The sequence below is a fragment of the Thamnophis sirtalis genome, unplaced genomic scaffold, assembly GCF_051295495.1.
Source record: "Thamnophis sirtalis isolate CommonGarterSnake01/CBP01778 unplaced genomic scaffold, rThaSir2_p1.2 scaffold_2, whole genome shotgun sequence".
NCBI classification, from domain to species: Eukaryota; Metazoa; Chordata; class Lepidosauria; order Squamata; family Natricidae; genus Thamnophis; species Thamnophis sirtalis.
Window position 1 is genome coordinate 168,859,236 of NW_028261382.1, and position 20,092 is coordinate 168,879,327.

General features: G+C 40.4%; 1 protein-coding gene across 1 annotated transcript in view; it reads left to right on the plus strand.

Annotated features, from left to right (window-relative positions):
- Window positions 1-20,092, plus strand: part of JARID2 (jumonji and AT-rich interaction domain containing 2) — a 225,499-nt gene that overhangs the window by 120,054 nt on the left and 85,353 nt on the right. The window contains exon 3 of the mRNA XM_087707415.1: window positions 15,645-15,786. Coding sequence (XP_087563541.1) covers window positions 15,645-15,786 — 142 coding nt within the window. The remainder of the gene's footprint in view (window positions 1-15,644; window positions 15,787-20,092) is intronic.

The following is a 20,092-nucleotide window of genomic DNA, read 5'->3' on the forward strand; positions in this document are numbered from 1 at the left end:
ATGTGATGGACTGGTGGGTGTGGGGACAAGTTCATGAACTTTCAACTGGGTGGAAACCCAGGAAGCCTTCAGATTCGGGTTTCCACAGATGTGCCAACATGTCTGTCTTATTAAATTGGAAATTTAAGGATAGCTCTACCTTGGACTCTGATTTAATTCTGCATGATATTTGGAATGCTGACACACACGGGCTTATTTTAGGTCTTATTATTTTTGAGGTTCAGGAGGTGGTGAGTGTGGTCAGCTCATGGTTGCTACTGTGTTGCAGTATTTTCGGGAAGGGCTTATTTTTTGGGGAGAGCTTATTTTAGAGCATACACTCAAAAGCCCGATTGGGCTTGTTATCTGAGAAGATTTTATTTTCAGGAAAACAGGGTATCTTCAGGCTAGTTATTGAGAATAATAATGGGGAAAAGCTTCCTAGTCATTCTTTTTTCATAATATACTTTTTATTTTCCATTTTCATAACATATAATCACATGTATACTATTACATAGCCAATATCCTATTGTATTAAGTAGTAATTACATCAGTTCCTCTTGCCATCAACGCCCAGAAAGATAAAAACCCATTATTGGCTCTTCTGCTCTCCATAGCCAAGAGCAGAAGAGCTTCCTAGTCATTCTTATAAGGATTTGATTGATCAGTGAGAAACAGAATGCCAAACTATATAGGTCCTTTGTCTGATCCAGTTTTATCCAGAGCTCCAGTTTTATTCTTAACCTCATAGAACACAATGGCGAGGAACACGATGGAGCTGGAAAGGTAAAAGGCGTGCCTTGCTTCTCACCTGGCCCAGAAAATAATAAGCCATCCCCCTATAATAAGCCCAAGGCCATATTTCGTGGGGCAAAAGAAAATAAGACCCTGTCTTATTTTCGGGGAAACGCGGTAACACAGGGACAGATTCCACAGTCTTAAATCTGTTTTTTTAAATATCTGTATGGTTTCAGATAGAAAGACTGAAATCTGCTATGGGGCATTGGATAGGATATGTGGGAATGACCTTGAGGGACCTGAGGAACAGATGCTGCCCAGGGAACAATCAGATAAAAGGGGGAGGAGACCACAACTGCTTAAAGGGTTAAAAAAAGTTTAAAATGATACAAACTAACATATCAGACTGTTAAAAGTGATAGTGGGAGATTTGTATTTTCAGACATACAAAATTCCTTTAATGTAACCTTCCAATAAAGTAGAATTAGCTCATTTGGCTGTCTCTCCCGCCTTGTTTCCCTGGGAAACTGACAACAGTGAAACATTACAGTGTTAATATAGCCACCCCTGGCATCTTCTTAAACCAATGTGTCTTTGGGAGAATCACTGTGTCATCCTGGAGAAAGATCTAGCTGCTTTAAGGTGTTGTAGACATATTGTTATGCTTGCTTCCTTCTGCTCCGGAATAGTTTGAGCCTTTGAGTCTAACGGGCTTACTACTACAGCTCTAATCTTGTTGTTTTCTAATATTGCTTCCCACAAAATGGCTGCTTGTAATATGACAGTTGCTCCGTGTGGTGAAACACTCATATTTAGCAGTTTGCCTTGTAATTGGCTGCTGCTCTGTTGTTTTTTATCACAGCACATTGCTGAAAATTCCTGTTAGCTTTTTATAGCAACACAGGAAAAATGAAACCAGTTTGTACAACTATCCTATATGTGTGTGTGTGTGTGTGTGTGTGTGTGTGTGTGTATGTGTGTGTATATGTGTGTGTGTGTGTGTGTGTGTGTGTGTATGTGGCTTAATGGCTAAGACGGCTTAATGGCTAAGACGTCTGTGGCTTAATGGCTAAGACGTCTGCCTAAGATGTAATATAGCACAGGTTCGAATCCCAGTAAGGGTATGGCTAGCTGATGAGAGCTAAATAGCTTGAAATAGATCTATACTAGTCTCCCTTTATTTATTTATCAGCAAAAATACAACACACACACACACACACACACACACACATACATACATATATACATATACATATACATATACATATACATATACATATACATATACATACATACATACATACATACATACATACATACATACATACATACATACATATATATATATATATATATATATATATATATATATGCCCCAGTGACCTAGATAAATACATAATGTTTGGCTTTTAACTAAAACAAACATGTCCCTTTTGGTGTCAAATCATTTGTGGCCCAGAATAATACAAAAAAAAAAGAAGAAGAAGAAGAACCGCTGATGGTTTGATTTTATGACAGTTCTGGAATAAGACACACATAACAAGAGAAAAGTCATATCTATCAAGATGCACGATTAACCCAATTTTGTTTTGGTGATCATTTCCCTCTGACAGCCTAACAAAACCAGGCCATGGTATGCTCAACTTCTTTAGTAGCTATGTGTATCCACATGTATAGACTTACTCTTCTGATCATTTACAAGACTGCAAAAATAATCAGCTAATACCTTTTGACATGACATCAGGAGAAGAGTGTATCAATTCAGTATCAAGTGGCTTGACATATGGAAAGCCCAATGTTATTTACATGATGTGACCGCAAGGAACCCAATGTCTCTGTCAAACTTTCATGTTTTATGAATTTCTTCATAACGTGCTCATATTTTTTAAAATCAATTATCTTTTATGATTTTTGTTATCATATACTCAGTAATAACTCTTTGCAGCAGCCAAATTCCAATCCCGGGGGACTCCGGGTGGCTTACAAATACGAAATGAAATAAAATAATACACACGGGGAGAATACAAACAATACAAACAATTTAAAAAACACAACACACATTCGGTTTAATTGGGGGTTGAACCTGATTTGAAAGTCAGCAACCCCAGGCCTGTCAGAACAGCCAGGTTTTGGTGGCTTTTTGGAAGGCCACAAGGGTGGGAAGGGTCCGGATCTTTGCTGGTAGCTCGTTCCACAGAGCCGGAGCAGCTACAGAAAAGGCTCTCCCCCGAGTGGTCGCCAGTCGGCATTGTAAGTCTTAAATCTGTCAGGTTTAAACACCCCTGGGTTTTTTTTCCCTAAAGGGTTAGGGGTGCAAGGGTCTTGTAACTTGATAGCTTTAAGACTTGCATGCTTCAAATGCCAGAGTTTCTGAGCCAACATTTTGGATGCTAAGCAAGAGCATTGTTAAGTGAGTTTCACCACATTTTACAAGTTGGCCACGCCCACCCAATCACATGGCTGGCAAGCCACTCCCACCCAGTCACATGGCTGGCAAGCCACTCCCACAAAGCAGGCCACACCTACAGAAGAGGTTCTAAAAAGTTTGAAACCCACCACTGGTGCTCCTCCTCCCCTCCCTGGTCCATGGGAAAATTGTCTTCCACAAAACCAATCTATAGCAATAGCAATAGCAGTTAGACTTATATACCGCTTCATAGGGCTTTCAGCCCTCTCTAAGCGGTTTACAGAGTCAGCATATCGCCCCTAACAATCCGGGTCCTCATTTCACCCACCTCGGAAGGATGGAAGGCTGAGTCAACCTTGAGCCGGTGAGATTTGAACCGCTGAACTGCAGCTAACAGTCAGCTGAAGTGGCCTGCAGTACTGCACCCTAACCACTGCACCACCTTGGCTAGGGATTGCTGCTCTAAATGGTTTAGCAGAAGATCATTTGTGCCTAACGAGTGTGAAGTAATACAATGTTATTTCCATTGTGTTTAAAGAAATGAAAATGACAGGAAAGATTTCTGCCATGCAGGGTTATTTAAATAATTTGGTATACTTAACTCTTGGAAGTTAGCAGCTGAAAACTTCATAATTTTTGCTATTTGATGACGATTTATATGGTTATAAATTACAAAAAAATTTGAAGCATGATCTCAGCTCATCTTGCCCAAAGGCGAAACAGTGGTCTTGCACTTACAAATTAAATTCATTTAACTTGGCAAATTATAGGAGAGTCTTTATTCTGTCAGCAGCTTTACCATCAACGCTTAACATTCTCAAATACTAGTCTGTCTGAGTCAGATGATAAGAATAGATTATTGTAGTTTTAGAGGGAGTCCCACTCTATACAATAACTTGGGAACAACAAAGGCAGGAAGTAATTGTAAAAGGAGTCTTTCAATAGCTACTGTTGGATTAATGCAGTACAATTTTTGATACCCTTGCTAAGCTCTGCATGATTTGCTTTGTCAATACAACAGCACCTGTTTAAAGAATTATTAATTGCTAGGTAGGTACCATTTAACAATATTTCATGCCTATGTTCCTACAGTTTAAACTTTCTTTACTGCCTGATGTGGACTGCAGCAATAATGAAAGTTGTTAACTAAAATATAAAGCACTATATTATATTTGACTTTCTATTTCTATTGAATATATTAATCCTTGCCAGCTTCTTCTCCATTCAAATATTAGTGGCACAAACATTGCTGCATTTTGTTTAATCTGATGAAATAATTGCTAGTCTGATACACGGTTTCACCACAAAACCGCGGTAGACTAAAGCGCGCTCGACGAAAGCGCGTACGTGACGTCATCACAGTGCGACGAAAACAGCACGCTGTGAGCGGTAAACTTAAAATTAACGCATAAATCTAAACCTAACACCCCCCAAACCTAACCCTAAACCTAACCCTAAGCCTAACCCTTAACCTAACCCTAAACCTAACCCTTAACCTAAAGCTAAACCTAACGCTAACCCTTCACCTAACCCTAAACCTAAACCTAACGCTTAACGTAACCCTAACCCTAACCCTAACCCTAACCCTTACCTTTATGTGAATCGGCTTGCTTTAATTTTATTTTAATTTTAATTTAATTTATTTTTAATTTTATTTGTCGCGCTGCTGATGACGTCAGGTACGCGCTTTAATCGGGCGCGCTTTAGTGGACCGCGGTTTTGACGGGTCACGCTGATACACATACAGACATATATTCCATCACCACCATTTTCTAACATAGGAATAGGATCACTATTCCCTGAACCATAGATACTATATAATAATTTTCTGCGAGTCTTTTATAAGGACAAAAGATCATCCTCAAAGGAACATCTTTTGGTTATTATTTTTAGTGCCCTTTTGTCAGATCATTCTACACATGGGGTCCCTGAGGTTAGCTCTTAGTTCTTACAAGAGTGCATTATTTTTCTCTTATTTTAAATCCCCAATATCCCAAGTCATATAATTACTTCTATGATTCCAGATAGCTGCAGAAACTTGACCTTTTGTATATTGCTAAAGTAATTATAAAACTGAATAGCTCTATACATACACTTGCATAATACATGTTTTGCAGTGGGTTTATTATTTGGATTTGTATTGAGTTCAGCTTTGGTACAAAAGTGGGTGGTAATTAGTATATAATTTATAAAGAGGCCATTTTAAACAACTCTTTAACTTCATGTATTTTAAATGTCCTTAGGAAGAGTTCACATGCGCGCACACACACAAACACACACCCTTGCTTTGTTGGTAACGTTTTCACTTTTCTGCTGAGTTCAGTGTTATTTGATTTGCTTTTGGATGTGAGGAAAAAACTGGCCCAATTCTTCTTTTACATTTTTTTTAAAGTTTCTTTAAAAGAACGTACACTTTCCCCTGTTTTTTTATAAGTGCAATCTAGAAATAAACAATGTAATTAACAAAGAAAAAAAGCTATAGTTCCGCACACAAGCCGAGGTGGCGCAGTGGTTAAATGCAGCACTGCAGGCTAGTTCAGCTGAATGCAGTTCTGCAGTTCGGCTGTTCAAATCTCACCGGCTCAGGGTTGACTCAGCCTTCCATCCCGAGGTGGGTAAAATGAGGACCCGGATTGTTGTTGGGGACAATATGCTGACTCTGTAAACCGCTTAGAGAGGGCTGAAAGCCCCATGAAGCGGTATATAAGTCTAATTGCTATTGCTAACTCCGGCGCGCATATGTATGCCGGCCAGCTGATTTTTAGCCTTCCGGGGGTGGCCATTTTCACGAAATGGAAAGCCTCCAAGGCCTGGGGGAGGACAATAAACGGGCCCAATGGGCCAACCGGAAGTTCAGAAACGATCTGTTTCCGGCTTCCGTAGGGCCTCCAGGGGGGCTGGGGGAGGCCATTTTCATCCTCCCCAGGCTTCAGGAAAGCCTCCGAAGCCTGGGGAGGATATACGCACATACAGGAAGCATTGAATTGTGGGTGTGGGTACGCACACGTGATAGTGCGCGCACACAATTTTGGCACGCCTTTACAAAAAGGTTCACCATCACTGCTGTAGTTCATACAAAACAATACATTTTATATGACCAAATAATTTTCCAAGCGTATTAAAATCAGACGTTCTGATTCATGGTCACGGTGATGGAGGGAAAAAGGGAAAAAGTTAACTTTCCTTCTTTTAGCTTGGATATAGAGCTTAAAACTACTTCTCATCTCATGGAGGAATCTTATTCCCTTCAGTCTAATATTCTAACAAAAGTCATGGCTTCCTATCCAGGAGGCTGAGGCTGATTATGAGGTAGTTGTGCCAGGGCAAGGTGGCAGGACAAGGAAAGAAGACTGATGTGTGGCCTGAAACATCTTCCCCATCATGGAATGAGGGTTAAGTGACCATGTAGCAGTGATAATCCTGACAGACAGCTGCAGGAATGGCAAGGCGGCATCCGAGATCTCCCATGAAAGCAAATCCGTCAGATCTTTCTTTATTCCACCAGCAGGATTTTGCCCTCTAAAATGTTCTCTGTAAATCTCAAAGCCCCATTCTCAGATTCCCTTTTAAAAATAGCCAAGTGGGAATGGGCAGAACCTTTCAGGCCCAAAGGCCCCTCCAGTGGTAGCAGATCCATTGTTTCTCTTATTTATGAGGAGTACAAAATGAGTTCTTCCCCAGACTTTTAAGGGCTGATTGGGTGGGAACTCCCCTTTCCCCTGTGGTGGTTTTGTTGTGTGCTGTTCGCCAATTTACATTTTGTATTTATGTATTGTTTGTTAGATAGCAATAGCAGTTAGACTTATATACTGCTTCATAGGGCTTTCAGCCCTCTCTAAGCGGTTTACAGAGTCAGCAAATTGCCCCCAACAACAATCTGGGTCCTCATTTTACCCACCTTGGAAGGATGGAAGGCTGAGTCAACCTTGAGCCGGTGAGATTTGAACCGCCGAACTGCAGCTAACAGTCAGCTGATGTGGCTGCAGTACTGCACTCTAACCACTGCACCACCTCGGATGTACTGTTAGTCTTGGGGTTAAAACAGCAACTGGGGCTGGGATTGCCATCACTAAACAATGCAGTTGTAAATTGTGACATCATATTACTGCACTGCTTCTCAACCACAATCGCAACAGTCCCAACTGCTGTCAACCCAAGAGGCATGGGTTATTAAGTGTGAAGTGATAGGAGTTCCAGGTAATGAGTATGGGTATTCTGTGGGGGGGTTGGGGGACACCCTTAGAGGCCCAAGACAGAGTGTTGGCAAGCCAAGGGAGGCCCAGTGCAGGCTGCATGCAAAATGAAGAAAGGTGGAGAAGAATTTGTCGGCTGTGACCAGGGGAGCATTTGCCCAGGTTCGCCTGGTGCACCAGTTGCATCCCTACCTGAACCGGGAGGCACTCGCAACAGTCACTCACGCCCTCGTGACTTCAAGACTGGACTACTGCAATGCGCTCTACATGGGGCAGCCCTTTGAAGAGCATTCGGAGACTTCAACTTGTCCACAATGCAGCCGCGCGAGCGATTGTGGGTGTACCTTGATACACCCACGTTACACCTATCCTCCGCGAGCTGCAATGGCTTCCAATCGGTCTCCGGATACGCTTCAAGGTGCTAGTTATTACTTATAAAGCCCTTCATGGTATTGGACCTGGGTACTTGAGAGACCACCTGCTGCCAATTACCTCCCAAAGACCCATTAGATCGCACAGGGTCAGCCTCCTCCGGGTTCCATCCACCAGCCAATGCCATCTGGCTACAACCCGGGGGAGGGCCTTTTCTGTTGCAGCTCCGGCCCTTTGGAACGAACTCCCTGCGGAGATTCGGACCCTCACCTCTCTCCTGGCCTTCCGAAAAGCCGTTAAAACCTGGCTGTGTCGGCAGGCCTGGGGTTGATGAGCTCCCTTCCCCTCTCGACAGGTGTGGTTGTTGGTTATTTTAAATGCCTGTCTTGTATTTGTATGTTCCCTTTCCCATTTGAGTTGTTCTCTGCCCTGAGTCCCTATAGGGAATAGGGCGGCATATAAATAAAATAAAACTTCAAACCTCACACTTCAATTGGGAGGCTCAGTGAAGTCCATGAAGGACTTGGGATAGAGCAAGATCAGGCCACATTCAAATTGAGGGAGGGCTTGGGAGAGAGCTTGGGAGGCACAAGGAAGGCTGTATGTGAGTTGGGGGAGGCCTAGGAAGTTCAGCAGAAACTACCTGCGGTCGGGGGATGCTGTGGGCTGTAAGTGATTTTGACCTTCCCTTCCAGCTTCCCCATTGGTCTTGCTTGTGGGAAGTTGGCAGGGAAGGTTGCAGTCTTGTGACTGAAGTTCCCTGAAATGACATAACTATGAGCCAGGCACCCAAGTGTTCACATCTTGTTCGTATGATCATGATATGATGGGGACCAGTCATATGTCTATTTTTCAATGTCACCATTACTTGGAATAATTGTCGCTGAATGAATGGATATACGACAGTAACTACCTATAAATGATTTCTTTTCTTTTCTTTTTGATTCATTATGTGTACATTGCCCAGAGCCACATTGCCTGAGTTGAACAGCCTTATAAATCTATAAATAAATAAATCTGTGAATTAATAAATGGGCAGTGTCTTTTTGTGCTTCCTGAATTTTGCCCAGATGCAACCTTTTCCACATAATACACTTGACTCAAGCTAGATGTGCAAATGAATTTGAGAATGTCTCAAACAACCCCTCTTGAGTCACAGAGAATATTCTAAAAACTTAACTGACCAACCCTCAGAATATTTCCCCTTTCCTGTCAACTCTAAGGACCAAGAAGGGTAGTTGGACAAAATGCAGCGTTTTTCAGAGGATGGACCTGACACAATTTAGGAGGAGAAGTAGGTTAAAAGAATATTCCAACCTTCTCAAATGCAAGGTTCTTTATCCCAGTATGTTATATTCTGCTTCTTCCAGGAATCTTTATTTTTGCAAGTTGGTTATCAAGCTGGGATAATAAGAGGTCAACCACATTTAACTGAAATCAATTCATGCAGCCAAAGGAATGAAGTTTCTTCTATAAGGCAAGAAGAAACAATAAGCTTTTATTTTAACTAGAAGTGAGGAAATTAACCCTTTCCTGTCATATTCTGGTATTTTGTGTTTAGTGCTATTACTGGATACACAACACCTAGCTCAGATTTGGATGATCAGAAGCAATGTGAACAGGTTCTTGAGATAAATCCCAATTCTGCAGACCTTCTATTAATTGAATTATGGTTAAGGCAATGCTGAAAGGTTCAAGTTACAAACTTCCCTTGGAGACAAAATAGTAAACAAGAAGTCTGTGTTACTTGTTATTGCTACAGAAAAAGTAAAGCATGCATTTAATGCCTGATAGTGTTTGGCTCTCTTGAACATAGGAAGATTTAGAATAATCATTGGGGGTGGGCTTTTTTTGGGGGGGGGGGGAAGAGAAGGAAATGCACTTTCAGCTCTTTTTCAAAGAATGTAGTGAAAATTTGAAATTGAAGTAAGGAAAGAAATGAAAGTAAACCAACATCCAACAGAACTCTTTTTTTTGGGGGGGGGGCAACAATATAAGCTTCATATAGCTTGGATTTTAGCATGGCATTTCTCCAGAATAAATATTAGTCTTGGAAAAAATAATAAAAGCAATTCTTTCATAAAGGTTACTTAAATAACTACAGGGCCTCAAATTATATACATGATTTAGGCTTCCCTGGAGTTTGTTAACTGTGAATTTAACCAACAACATTTTTTTAAACTGCAAAGAAAAAGGAAACAATAAATTAAAATCCATTTTTATGCTGGTTGTCATCAACAAGACAGAAATAACTTTTCATGATCACCAAAGATTACTTTTCAGTTTTATGAAGAGTTTTAGTGGAAGAGACTCTAGTGAAAAGCTTCTTGTTTGTGATGACATTTTTTAAAGAAAATAAATTGTCAACATAAGGTATTACGAAAGGGTGAAAGACTTTAAATTGGATAACTTGATTTATTTCTCTTTTGAGTGCACTTCATAATCTGATCAATGGGGACAAATTTATGATAACTTCCCTTTTTTTTTTTATTTGTAGCTTCTTGCTTAAGAAGAGATTGTTGTCTTGGAGTATCAGTCTTTTATTTCCTCAAGAGGGAAATCTATTCTGTTTTTTGAATAAATTTTAAATTAGCTTTTAAAAATCTAACCTACAGAAGACAATGTTGTCATTATAAATGGGCTTTGACTCAAAAAGATCCTATGTATTTCAGTGAATTACAAAGAAGTTTAGGTCACAGCTCTATCCAAGGCATTTTCACCTTGAATTTTCTTTTCAACCTGTTCGCCATTCCAATATTTTCCAATATTTCCATTGGTGGACAAGTGTCAACTGCGAATTGCTGCATTCTGATAGAATTTGTGTACTCTACAAAGTCTGCGGGGAGCCATCACAAGTGCCCAAGGATTCCCTTTCCAGATATTTCCTTTCAGTATGTGGCAAACTGGGACTATGAAAAGGAATGCAGGAAAGACAAAGTATAGTGTATGGTCCATCTTTGTGGCGTTCATGAGAACATCATGTTTATAGGGCTATTTACAAGAAGGAGAAGGAGCTTAAACTGAATTTTTTGAAGACAATTTGTTTCCTATGAAGAAATATTCCAGTTAAATTTATTTAAAGATTTCAATATGTTACTAGAATTTATAACTACCCCTGAAACAATTGAAAGTTATTGTTGGTTTCTCAGCCCATTCTTACTTTCATGGGAGCACTTCGGCTTTACTTAAGCATAGGGATTGTTCACGGTTTATATTCCAGATTGCAACTAAATGTTGTTTAGCTAAAGCCTGAAATAAACTTAAATTGGTTACAGCTTATGGGCTGATAACTTGAGGGATGCTTGTAAAAAGAAGTACCGGAAAGAGAGTTTCATCTGGCTTTATTCCAAGGCTATAAATGTCTGTGTGTTTGTTTGTTATGTTTTCAGCCACACTTGTTATGCTCGTCTAAAGCACCTATGTTTGTTCTAGATGTTGACCTGCAGAATAGCTTTTAAGCAGGGTTCAAGCACAGAGAGGTTCCATTTTCTCCAGCTTGATGACTTCCCATAAGCATTTAATATGTGCGGAATAGGAATCTGAACTATATAATTCTTTAGTCTTTTAAATTCTCATGAAATGGATTGTGAAATTGCACAACCCTTATGGTAAAAGCCTGGTTATGCTTTTATTTGTGCTTCAAGGTTCCAAAGGATAAATCATTAATTTTTTTTACAAAGGAAAATTCAACAGCAAAGCCAAGAAAAACTTTACAAAACTGCATATTCTAATAAAATCAAAATCAAACACTATGGGTAAATTTACTTTAAAAAGACAACTCAAGTTCCTTATTTTTCACATGGATGTAAAAACTGTACATTAAGAGCTACCATTTCTAAGGTAACAGTTAAATTACCAAAATAAAGGACAAAAGTGAAAAATAAATAAATTTAAAAGGCTTTTTTTATTTTTAATTTTAAAAAGGACTTATGGTCACTGCAGGTATAATTGCCACATCAGCCTGGCCTCTCCTAAGTTTGATTTGTATAGGTGCTCCTCTTTGAGTATAAAAAAAACATTGCAAAATACTTTATGCCATGTAAATATTTTACAATTTTTAAAAAGACAACTACGTTAGATTTTTTTTTAACTAGAAAGAATAAAAGCAAAAACTTCAAGATAGAAAAGAGAAAAAAAGTAGAAAGAAATTAAGAAAGATAAAGCAAAGCCAAAAATGACTTCAAACTTATTTTTACAACAGATATATTTAAGTTGGCCTTTTATTCTATGGTTATAACATAACTTTCATTTTTTCTGTTAGTAGTAGTAGTAGTTTATTGGTCTTGTATGCCGCCCACTCCCGAAGGACTCCGGGCGGCTTACAATAAAAAAGGGGAAGGGGATAAATAGACAAAACAACAATTTAAAATACACAACATTCATAGTTGTGTATGTTATCTACTTTTTTCCCCTAATCAAGCTCATATATTGTTTTCATTTTGTTTAAGTTTCATGCAAAAAAGTAAAAACAAAACCCAACACCCTGATGATGTTTTAAGGGTTTTGTTGTTTATATTCTGATTGTGATGCTGTTCTTTCTGTCTTATGCCACACTAGGTAACAAAGTGGATTTTTTAAATTCCCCAATTTGTAGCAAATCAGCTGGCTCTCAATATTTACAGAGGTTCTGTTTCATAAAATGGTGAATATTGAAACAGTAAATTGGGAGTCTAGAGAAATTTGGGGTTAATTTCCACAGGCTGTGGTTTTGCTCTTCATTCCATAAGGGCTTCCTCCCTCTTCCTGCCATAGTGGTTCTGTAAAATGTACCTGTATCTCCGCCCCCCTCCTTGCTCCGTTATTCACATTTCATTGGGTGAACCTATTTGCAGGAGATCATGTGGCTTCCTGGCAGCAGCTGCCCACCATTTCTTCAAAGCAACTCATCAGCTGATGGTTAAGGGTTTGCCTCACTTGTACCGTGTGGTAACGTTGGTTTCTCCTTCTGTCTGAATCTTTCACAATCTTGGTGGAGGGGCCTCTCAGTCACACTACTGTGTCTTAATGCTACCTCTAGACCAGTGTTTCTCAACCTTGGCCACTTGAAGATGTCTGGACTTCAACTCCCAGAATCCCCCAGCCAGCATTGCTGGCTGGGGAATTCTGGGAGTTGAAGTCCAGACATCTTCAAGTGGCCAAGGTTGAGAAACACTGCTCTAGACTGCAAAAAACTTCCCACAATATATTTTCTGGTTAAAATGTTTTAATTTTTAATTTTCATACAGTCACATATATACTGTACATAACCGGGGCCATACAACATTAAACAATAATCACAACAATTCCTCTTGTCAACAATACCCCCAGAAATATAAATAAAATGAAACTCAAACTCAAATAGAAATCCAATATACCTCTTCCACTCTCCATACACTCTTTCTTCCTCCCCCCTCCAATTTACTATCTTCCCTCCATTCTTCTCCTCTACCCTACTTCCCCTCCCCCCCTACCACTCCTCTCTCCCACTCCACTCCCTCCCTTCCTTCTCACCCTCCCTCCCATCCTCTCTCCTGCCCTCTCTACCCCTCTTTCTTCTATCCCACTCCTCCTCCCCTTGGTGTATTTCTACTATATGTCAATGTATTCAGCTTGTCCTATTTTTACAGAGAAATTAAAGAGAAACAGTATACATGTGAAATCGCATTACATTGAAATCTAACACATAGTATATATCCCCCCTCCCCCACCCTCCCCCCTAACACCCCAAATATATTGAAATCTTATTTCTAATCATCAATTGCAAATATACTAGACAAGTATAATAAACAATCTAATCTAATCTAAAGTGATGGCTAACCTTTTTGTCGTCGCATGCTGAAAGGGCATGGGCGTGCCACGACAGCATACACGTGTGTCTACACCCATAATGTGTGACCTCCTGCACTCCGCTGCCCTGCACATGTGCGCACAATCCCCCAGCGCCTCATTTTGGACCTAGCAGGCCTCCCTGAAACCTTCTGGGACCAAAAATGGGGTGCAGGGAGCGCGATGCATCCCCCCTGTGCTCCCCCTCCCCGTGCATGCCTACGCTGTTACAGGTGTTATGTTTGCCTTGTATGCAGCTTTATTCCTTTCTAGCGTTCATCTCCCTTATTCAGTGATGCATTTCCTGCCTCTCTAGGATTTACCTCTTATCTGCTCCTGTGAGGCACTTCCTGTTCCTGTTGGATGTATATAGTTATATTCTTAATGATTTGTATAGTGTTTTAACTGCATTTTGATTAAACACACACTGCAGAAACCCAAAAATCAGCTGGCCAGCGAGAGGCGCATGCGTATGTGTGGTGGAACTTAGGGGCGATGGCTCACATGCTGGCAGGGAGACCCCTGCGTGCCACCTGCCATAGGCTCTCCATCACGGTACTAGACTATGGACAGTGAGAGCTATCTACATGGCGAATGTAATAATCTATGGCCCAAAATTCAATGATATATGAATAATGGATGGATTTTTTGGAGCACGGAAATAAATGAAAATAGGTGTGTCAAGACTGTAAGATTTAACTTTTTTAAAAAAAAAACCTAATATTCCTCAAAGCAAATGGTTTTTGTTATCACTACTGTAACTTCAGGCTTTGAAATAATTATTAATATTCAAAGACCATTGAATACGTTGTTTCTAAATGGCTGTTTGTTATATCATGGCTCTGTTTATCACAAAAAAATAAATCTATCTAATGATAAAAGGCAGCCTTCCATTTCGTGAGAGTGGCGTCAAGTATGTTATTTTAAAATGTATCTTGAGTTGTGAGGCCACCACCATTTATCGGTCACAGAATCTTGCTGGTCATGCATTTGGTAGCTGACAAATATCAGTTCATAACATTGATTATGTGCCATCAAGTCATGTTCAACTCCTAGCAACCACAGAGCTCGGTTCATGCATACAGTTCATTTATATCATTGGCAAGTGTAAAGGTGGCAACAGGCACGGCTGTTGTGTGTGTAGGTAGTGAGAGAGACCTGTGCAGAGTGATCCTTCTCAAGTGTGTTTCCGGAGTCTGACTGTGTTTGGCTGAAACCGCTTATTATCTTTTGTGTTAAATAGAGATAAAGGTGATGGTGAAAAGTGGGAGAAAAAAAAATCAATTAACAAAGAAAAGAGGTGAGAGAGCATCTCGGTTCTTTATTCATATATGCCATCAACATTCAAATGTGTTTTAGAATTATGGAAATTAGGATTTTCTCCAGTTTTTCACTGAGCCCATTAAAGAGATAAGATCTAGAAAAAAAATTAATCTAATTTCTTATATTCCTTATTTTAAAAATGTATCAAAGTGTGTTACAGGTTTAATATCTCCATACAGTCTAGAATAACTTTATTGTAGTTTAATGAATTGAGCCATGCCTTGCTCCTGTCCTGGGAAATGAGCAAGATAGCAATGGATATACTAATAGCTTCTTTACTACCCAAGCCCTGTTTTAATTAGTTTATTATGATTTAAGGATTAGTTAAGGTCTATATATAGATACCCTGTTTGGTATGAAATAAAAATTCAGGTTTTATCTGTTGCATCTAAAGTTTAGTGAATTGAGGTCTGTAATGTTGACAGTTTGCAGTACTTAAGTGGCATAAAGTATTTCAATAAAATGAGATGAGACATGAATCAAGAAGTATCTGGCCAAAATCTCATCTTGGGCAGAAAGTCACAATTACATTTCCAGAAGGCACATAATCTCAACATTCACAGGATTTAAAATACTGAGCGAAAAGATTGGAAGAGATAACTGAGATAAGATGCATAATGTATATACGCAGTATAATAAGTGCATTAAATATGTTACTTAGCAATATTATTAAGCTACATTTTATACAGTTGATATTTTTGAAAAATGATTCCTAGTGTTATAACTTTGCTTCTCTCTGTGTGTGTATGTGTGTCTGGCTATCTTTAGTGTATTTTGGAGTGGATTTGTGGCTGTTTATCTTAACTCTCTTGCTTTTTTAATTACAGGACTCCTTGGTAATGGCCCGTCTAAAGGATTAAGGCCAGGGTCTGAACAGCTAGAGAATGAGAAGGATGATGCATCGCAAGTATCCTCAACTTCCAATGATATTAGTTCTTCAGATTTTGAAGAAGGGCCCTCAAGGAAAAGGTCAGACTCTTTTAAGTTTGTATAATTTAATAGAATGTAGACTTATAAATAAATCTTAACAGTGGAGCCGTGCTGAAGCATCTCATTAATTCAGTGAAAAGTCTAGGTGGAGATGCGGAACTTCCAAATGTAGATTTCACTCTACTTGTTCACTGCACGGCCTCCAGAAGGACATTGCAAATAGCCGTGTCTTCTCTGCTTCAAGAAAAGGATCTGTATAAAATCTATACCGTGTACGGGCTCTGGGAAGTCGGGGGGGGGAGGGAGGTGGGGTGTTAGGGGGGAGGGGGGATATATAGTATGAGTTAGATTTCAACGCGATTTCACATGTATACTGTTTCTCTTTAATTTCACTGTAAAAATAGGACAAGCTGAATATATTGACATATAGTAGAAATACACCAAAGGGAGGAGTAGCGGGATAGAAGAAAGAGGGGTAGAGATGGCGGGAGAGAGGATTGGAGGGAGGGTGAGAAGGAAGAGAGGGAGTGGACTGGGAGAGAGGAGTGGTAGAGGGGGAGGGGAAGTAGGGTAGACAGGAATGATGGAGGGAAGATGGAAAGTTGGAGGGGGGAGAAAGAAAGGTGTATGGAGGGTTGAAGAGGTACAGTGGGTTTCTATTTTTGGGGGTATTGTTGACAAGAGGAATTGCTGTGTTTATTGTTTAATGTTGTATGGCCCCGGTTATGCACAGTATATATGTGACTGTATGTAAATGAAAAATGGAAAATAAAAACACATTTTACAAAAAAAAAAAAAGGATCTATATAACATAATTACGAAAGCAAACCCAGAAACAATGGCAGAAAAGAATTTTATTGACATGTACGTTGCTTTTAATAATAAAATAATTACTTGCTTATGATGAAAAGCATTTTTCTTAGGGGGAATAAAATCTTTCTTTTGGATTTGGAGCTCTTTCAAAATCTCAACCATCTTAATTTGAAGACGTTTCTTTAAGGCTTTCCTTGGTTTTCTGAAAGATTCGTTTTTATTTTTGCGGTGCTTGACTTGCCGAACAAAACATGTGGCTACGCCAAAAGATGGAGCTTAAAAGGAATAGATAATCCAAAAAACATTCCCAGCGAAGAGAACCTCATTGTTTGAAGTTTGAAGTTTTGTTTTATTTATATGCCGCCCTATTCCCTGCAGGGACTCAGGGCGGCGAACAACTCAAACGGGGAAGGGAACATACAAAAACAAGACAGGTATTTAAAAATAACCAACAACCATACCTGTTGAGAGGGGAAGGGAGCTCATCAACCCCAGGCCTGCCGACACAGCCAGGTTTTAACGGCTTTTCGGAAGGCCGGGAGAGAGGTGAGGGTCCGAATCTCTGCGGGGAGTTCGTTCCAAAGGGTCGGAGCTGCAACAGAGAAGGCCCTCCCCCGGGTCGTAGCCAGATGGCATTGGCTGGTAGACGGGACCCGGAGGAGGCCGACCCTGTGCGATCTAATGGGTCTTTGGGAGGTAATTGGCAGCAGGCGGTCTCTCAAGTACCCAGGTCCAATACCATGAAGGGTTTTATAAGTGATAAGTAAACATATTGGCTCTTGTAAGACAATATTTTTTTGTCCTCAGTTCAGTAGTAAAATCCTTTTTGACTCTTATTATGCTATAATCTGGGCACTTCCTAAATAGGCACAATATAAAGTAAAATGGAAGATGTAGTGGGCATGCCAGTGTCAAACGTAAAAGATAAGTTACCTTTATTTCTTGTCTTGTGTTAAGGAAGAAAATTGAATGCTTGGGGGGAAAAAGGTTAATAAAAGGCTATTCGGGTAATTCTTGACTAACAGCAGCAATTGGGGGTAGAATTTCTGTTGCTAAATAGTGTGGCTTTACAATGCAACTGTATCACTTATCAGAAGCAATCCTTGCATTCTCAGAGTTGTTTGTTTACCTTATATTCCACTCATCTTGCCTAGAGGCACCTTACAAAGTTTGTATTGTTAACTGAATCCCACCGTCATTAGGTGAAGCACCTTCCTTCTGCATTCTCATTATCAAAGTCAGTGAGAAAGCCTTCAGGAAGTTGTAAGTACCAAGACCAAGTAGCTGCTGTGTGTAGCAGTGGTGGGTTTCAATTTATTTTACTGTGCGGAAGCGGGTAGGCGGAGCCTCCCACCGCCACATTACCAGTTCACCTGATCCGGGGCGTACTGGCAAAACCCTACCTTTGGTGTGTAGGGGAGAGACAGCGGTGGGATTCACTTATCTTTCCTACCGATTCGCAAATGTGAGTGCTCATGTGACATGGGGTGGATGGGCGGAGCAATATATCTCTACCGCTACCGCTCCCCCTGAACTGGAGAGAACCCGCTGAATACCACCTCTGAAGAGAGAGCAAGGGAATGGAACATGTCTGTAGAGATTCTCAGTTATCCAGGTCATAGTTCTCCCAAAGATGCTTTTTCAACTAGACTTTTTTGGTTTTCCTTTGAGACATTTTGCTTCTCGTCCAAGAAACTTCTTCAGCTCTCAAGAAGCTTCTTGGATGAGAAGCGAAACGTCTTCGAAGAAAAACCAGGAAGTCCAGTTGCCTCTTGAGAAAGCACCTTTGGGATAAGGGGATGGACAGTTTTGCAAGGGACATTGAGAGCAGCAGCAGCAGTTAGACTTATATACCGCTTCATAGGACTTTCAGCCCTCTCTAAGCAGTTTACAGAGTCAGCATGTCGCCCCCACAGTCTGGGTCCTCATTTCACCCACCTCGGAAGGATGGAAGGCTGAGTCAACCTTGAGCCGGTGAGATTTGAACCGCTGAACTGCAGATAACAGTCAACTGAAGTGGCCTGCAGTACTGCACCCTAAACACTGCGCCACCTTGGGGGTGTGCAAGAGGTGCAGTGCTGATGGAGGGTGGGAGAGGATGCAAGAAATACTTGGTGGGGGTCGGAGGAGGTATGCAGGAGACATATAGGGTAGGAAAAGGTTCACAGATAGAGGAGACTGGTGACTTAGCAATAGCAATAGCAGTTAGACTTATATACCGCTTCATAGGGCTTTCAGCCCTCTCTAAGCGGTTTACAGAGTTAGCATATTGCCCCCAACAACAATCCGGGTCCTCATTTTACCCACCTTTGAAGGATGGAAGGCTGAGTCAACCCTGAGCCGGTGAGATTTGAACAGCCGAACTGCAGAACTGCAGTCAGCTGAAGTGGCCTGCAGTGCTACATTTAACCACTGCGCCACCTCGGTTCTTTCGACTTGAAACTTTCCCTCCTACTGACTTTCGAAAGTTTCGACTTGAAACTTTCCCTCCTACTGACTTTCTGGGGAAGCCTACAGGGAAAGTTACAAATGGTGATCACGTAATTGTAGGCAGCTGTAACAGATCATAAGTGTGAACAAGTTGCCAAACATCCAGATTGCAATCCCATGACTGCAGGGTGCTGGGACAGGCATTGTCACTTCTGCTTGTGAAAGATCCATTTATAAACATGCAGTTTAGTCTGAGAGAGAAGCAATAGCAGTTAGACTTATATACCGCTTCATAGGGCTTTCAGCCCTCTCTAAGCGGTTTACAGAGTCAGCATATTGCCCCCTACAACAATCCGGGTCTTCATTTTACCCACCTCGGAAGGATGGAAGGCTGAGTCAACCCTGAGCCGGTGAGATTCGAACAGCCGAACTGCAGAACTGCAGTCAGCTGAAGTAGCCTGCAGTGCTGCATTTAACCACTGCGCCACCTCGGCTCATATGCGATAAGCAGCGATAAGTTACTTAAAATTTTGTACGTAGAACTTTTTAAAAGTCAGAAACTTTGTCCCTCAGAAATTTAAATAGCCTTAAAGCCCCTCTACTATAACCAAAAATACAATTTTGAAGTATTTTATCATTAGTGTTTGTGAAATATGCTTTCACAGAAAATTATTTCTCACCTATTATTTGTATACATTTTATCAATATTTTCCCTTATTGGCCTGACACAATTGGGCTTATTGACACTATCAGTTTTCTTACTATTATCCAGTCTTTTCTGGTAGGTTTAAGCAAAAGCCGAGGAAAATTGAAAGCAAGGAAAATACTCCAGTTTAATTAGAGGGTATCGATTTGCTTCTATTTCCTATCCAAGTAATTAATTATGTAAACAGCAGTTTGCGTAATATTTAAATCAAGGAATTAATGGCAACCACAGGATAGATATGCCTTGCAAATCTGTTTTGTCTCAACTTGGCAACCTAGCTGGGTGGTGAAAATAGAATTAGGAGGCAAAGGGCACCGTGAGCAACTTTTCAAAAAAAATATATATATAGAGATATCAGATAGCAACATGTTTTAATTATCGATTAGTGCAGCTCTT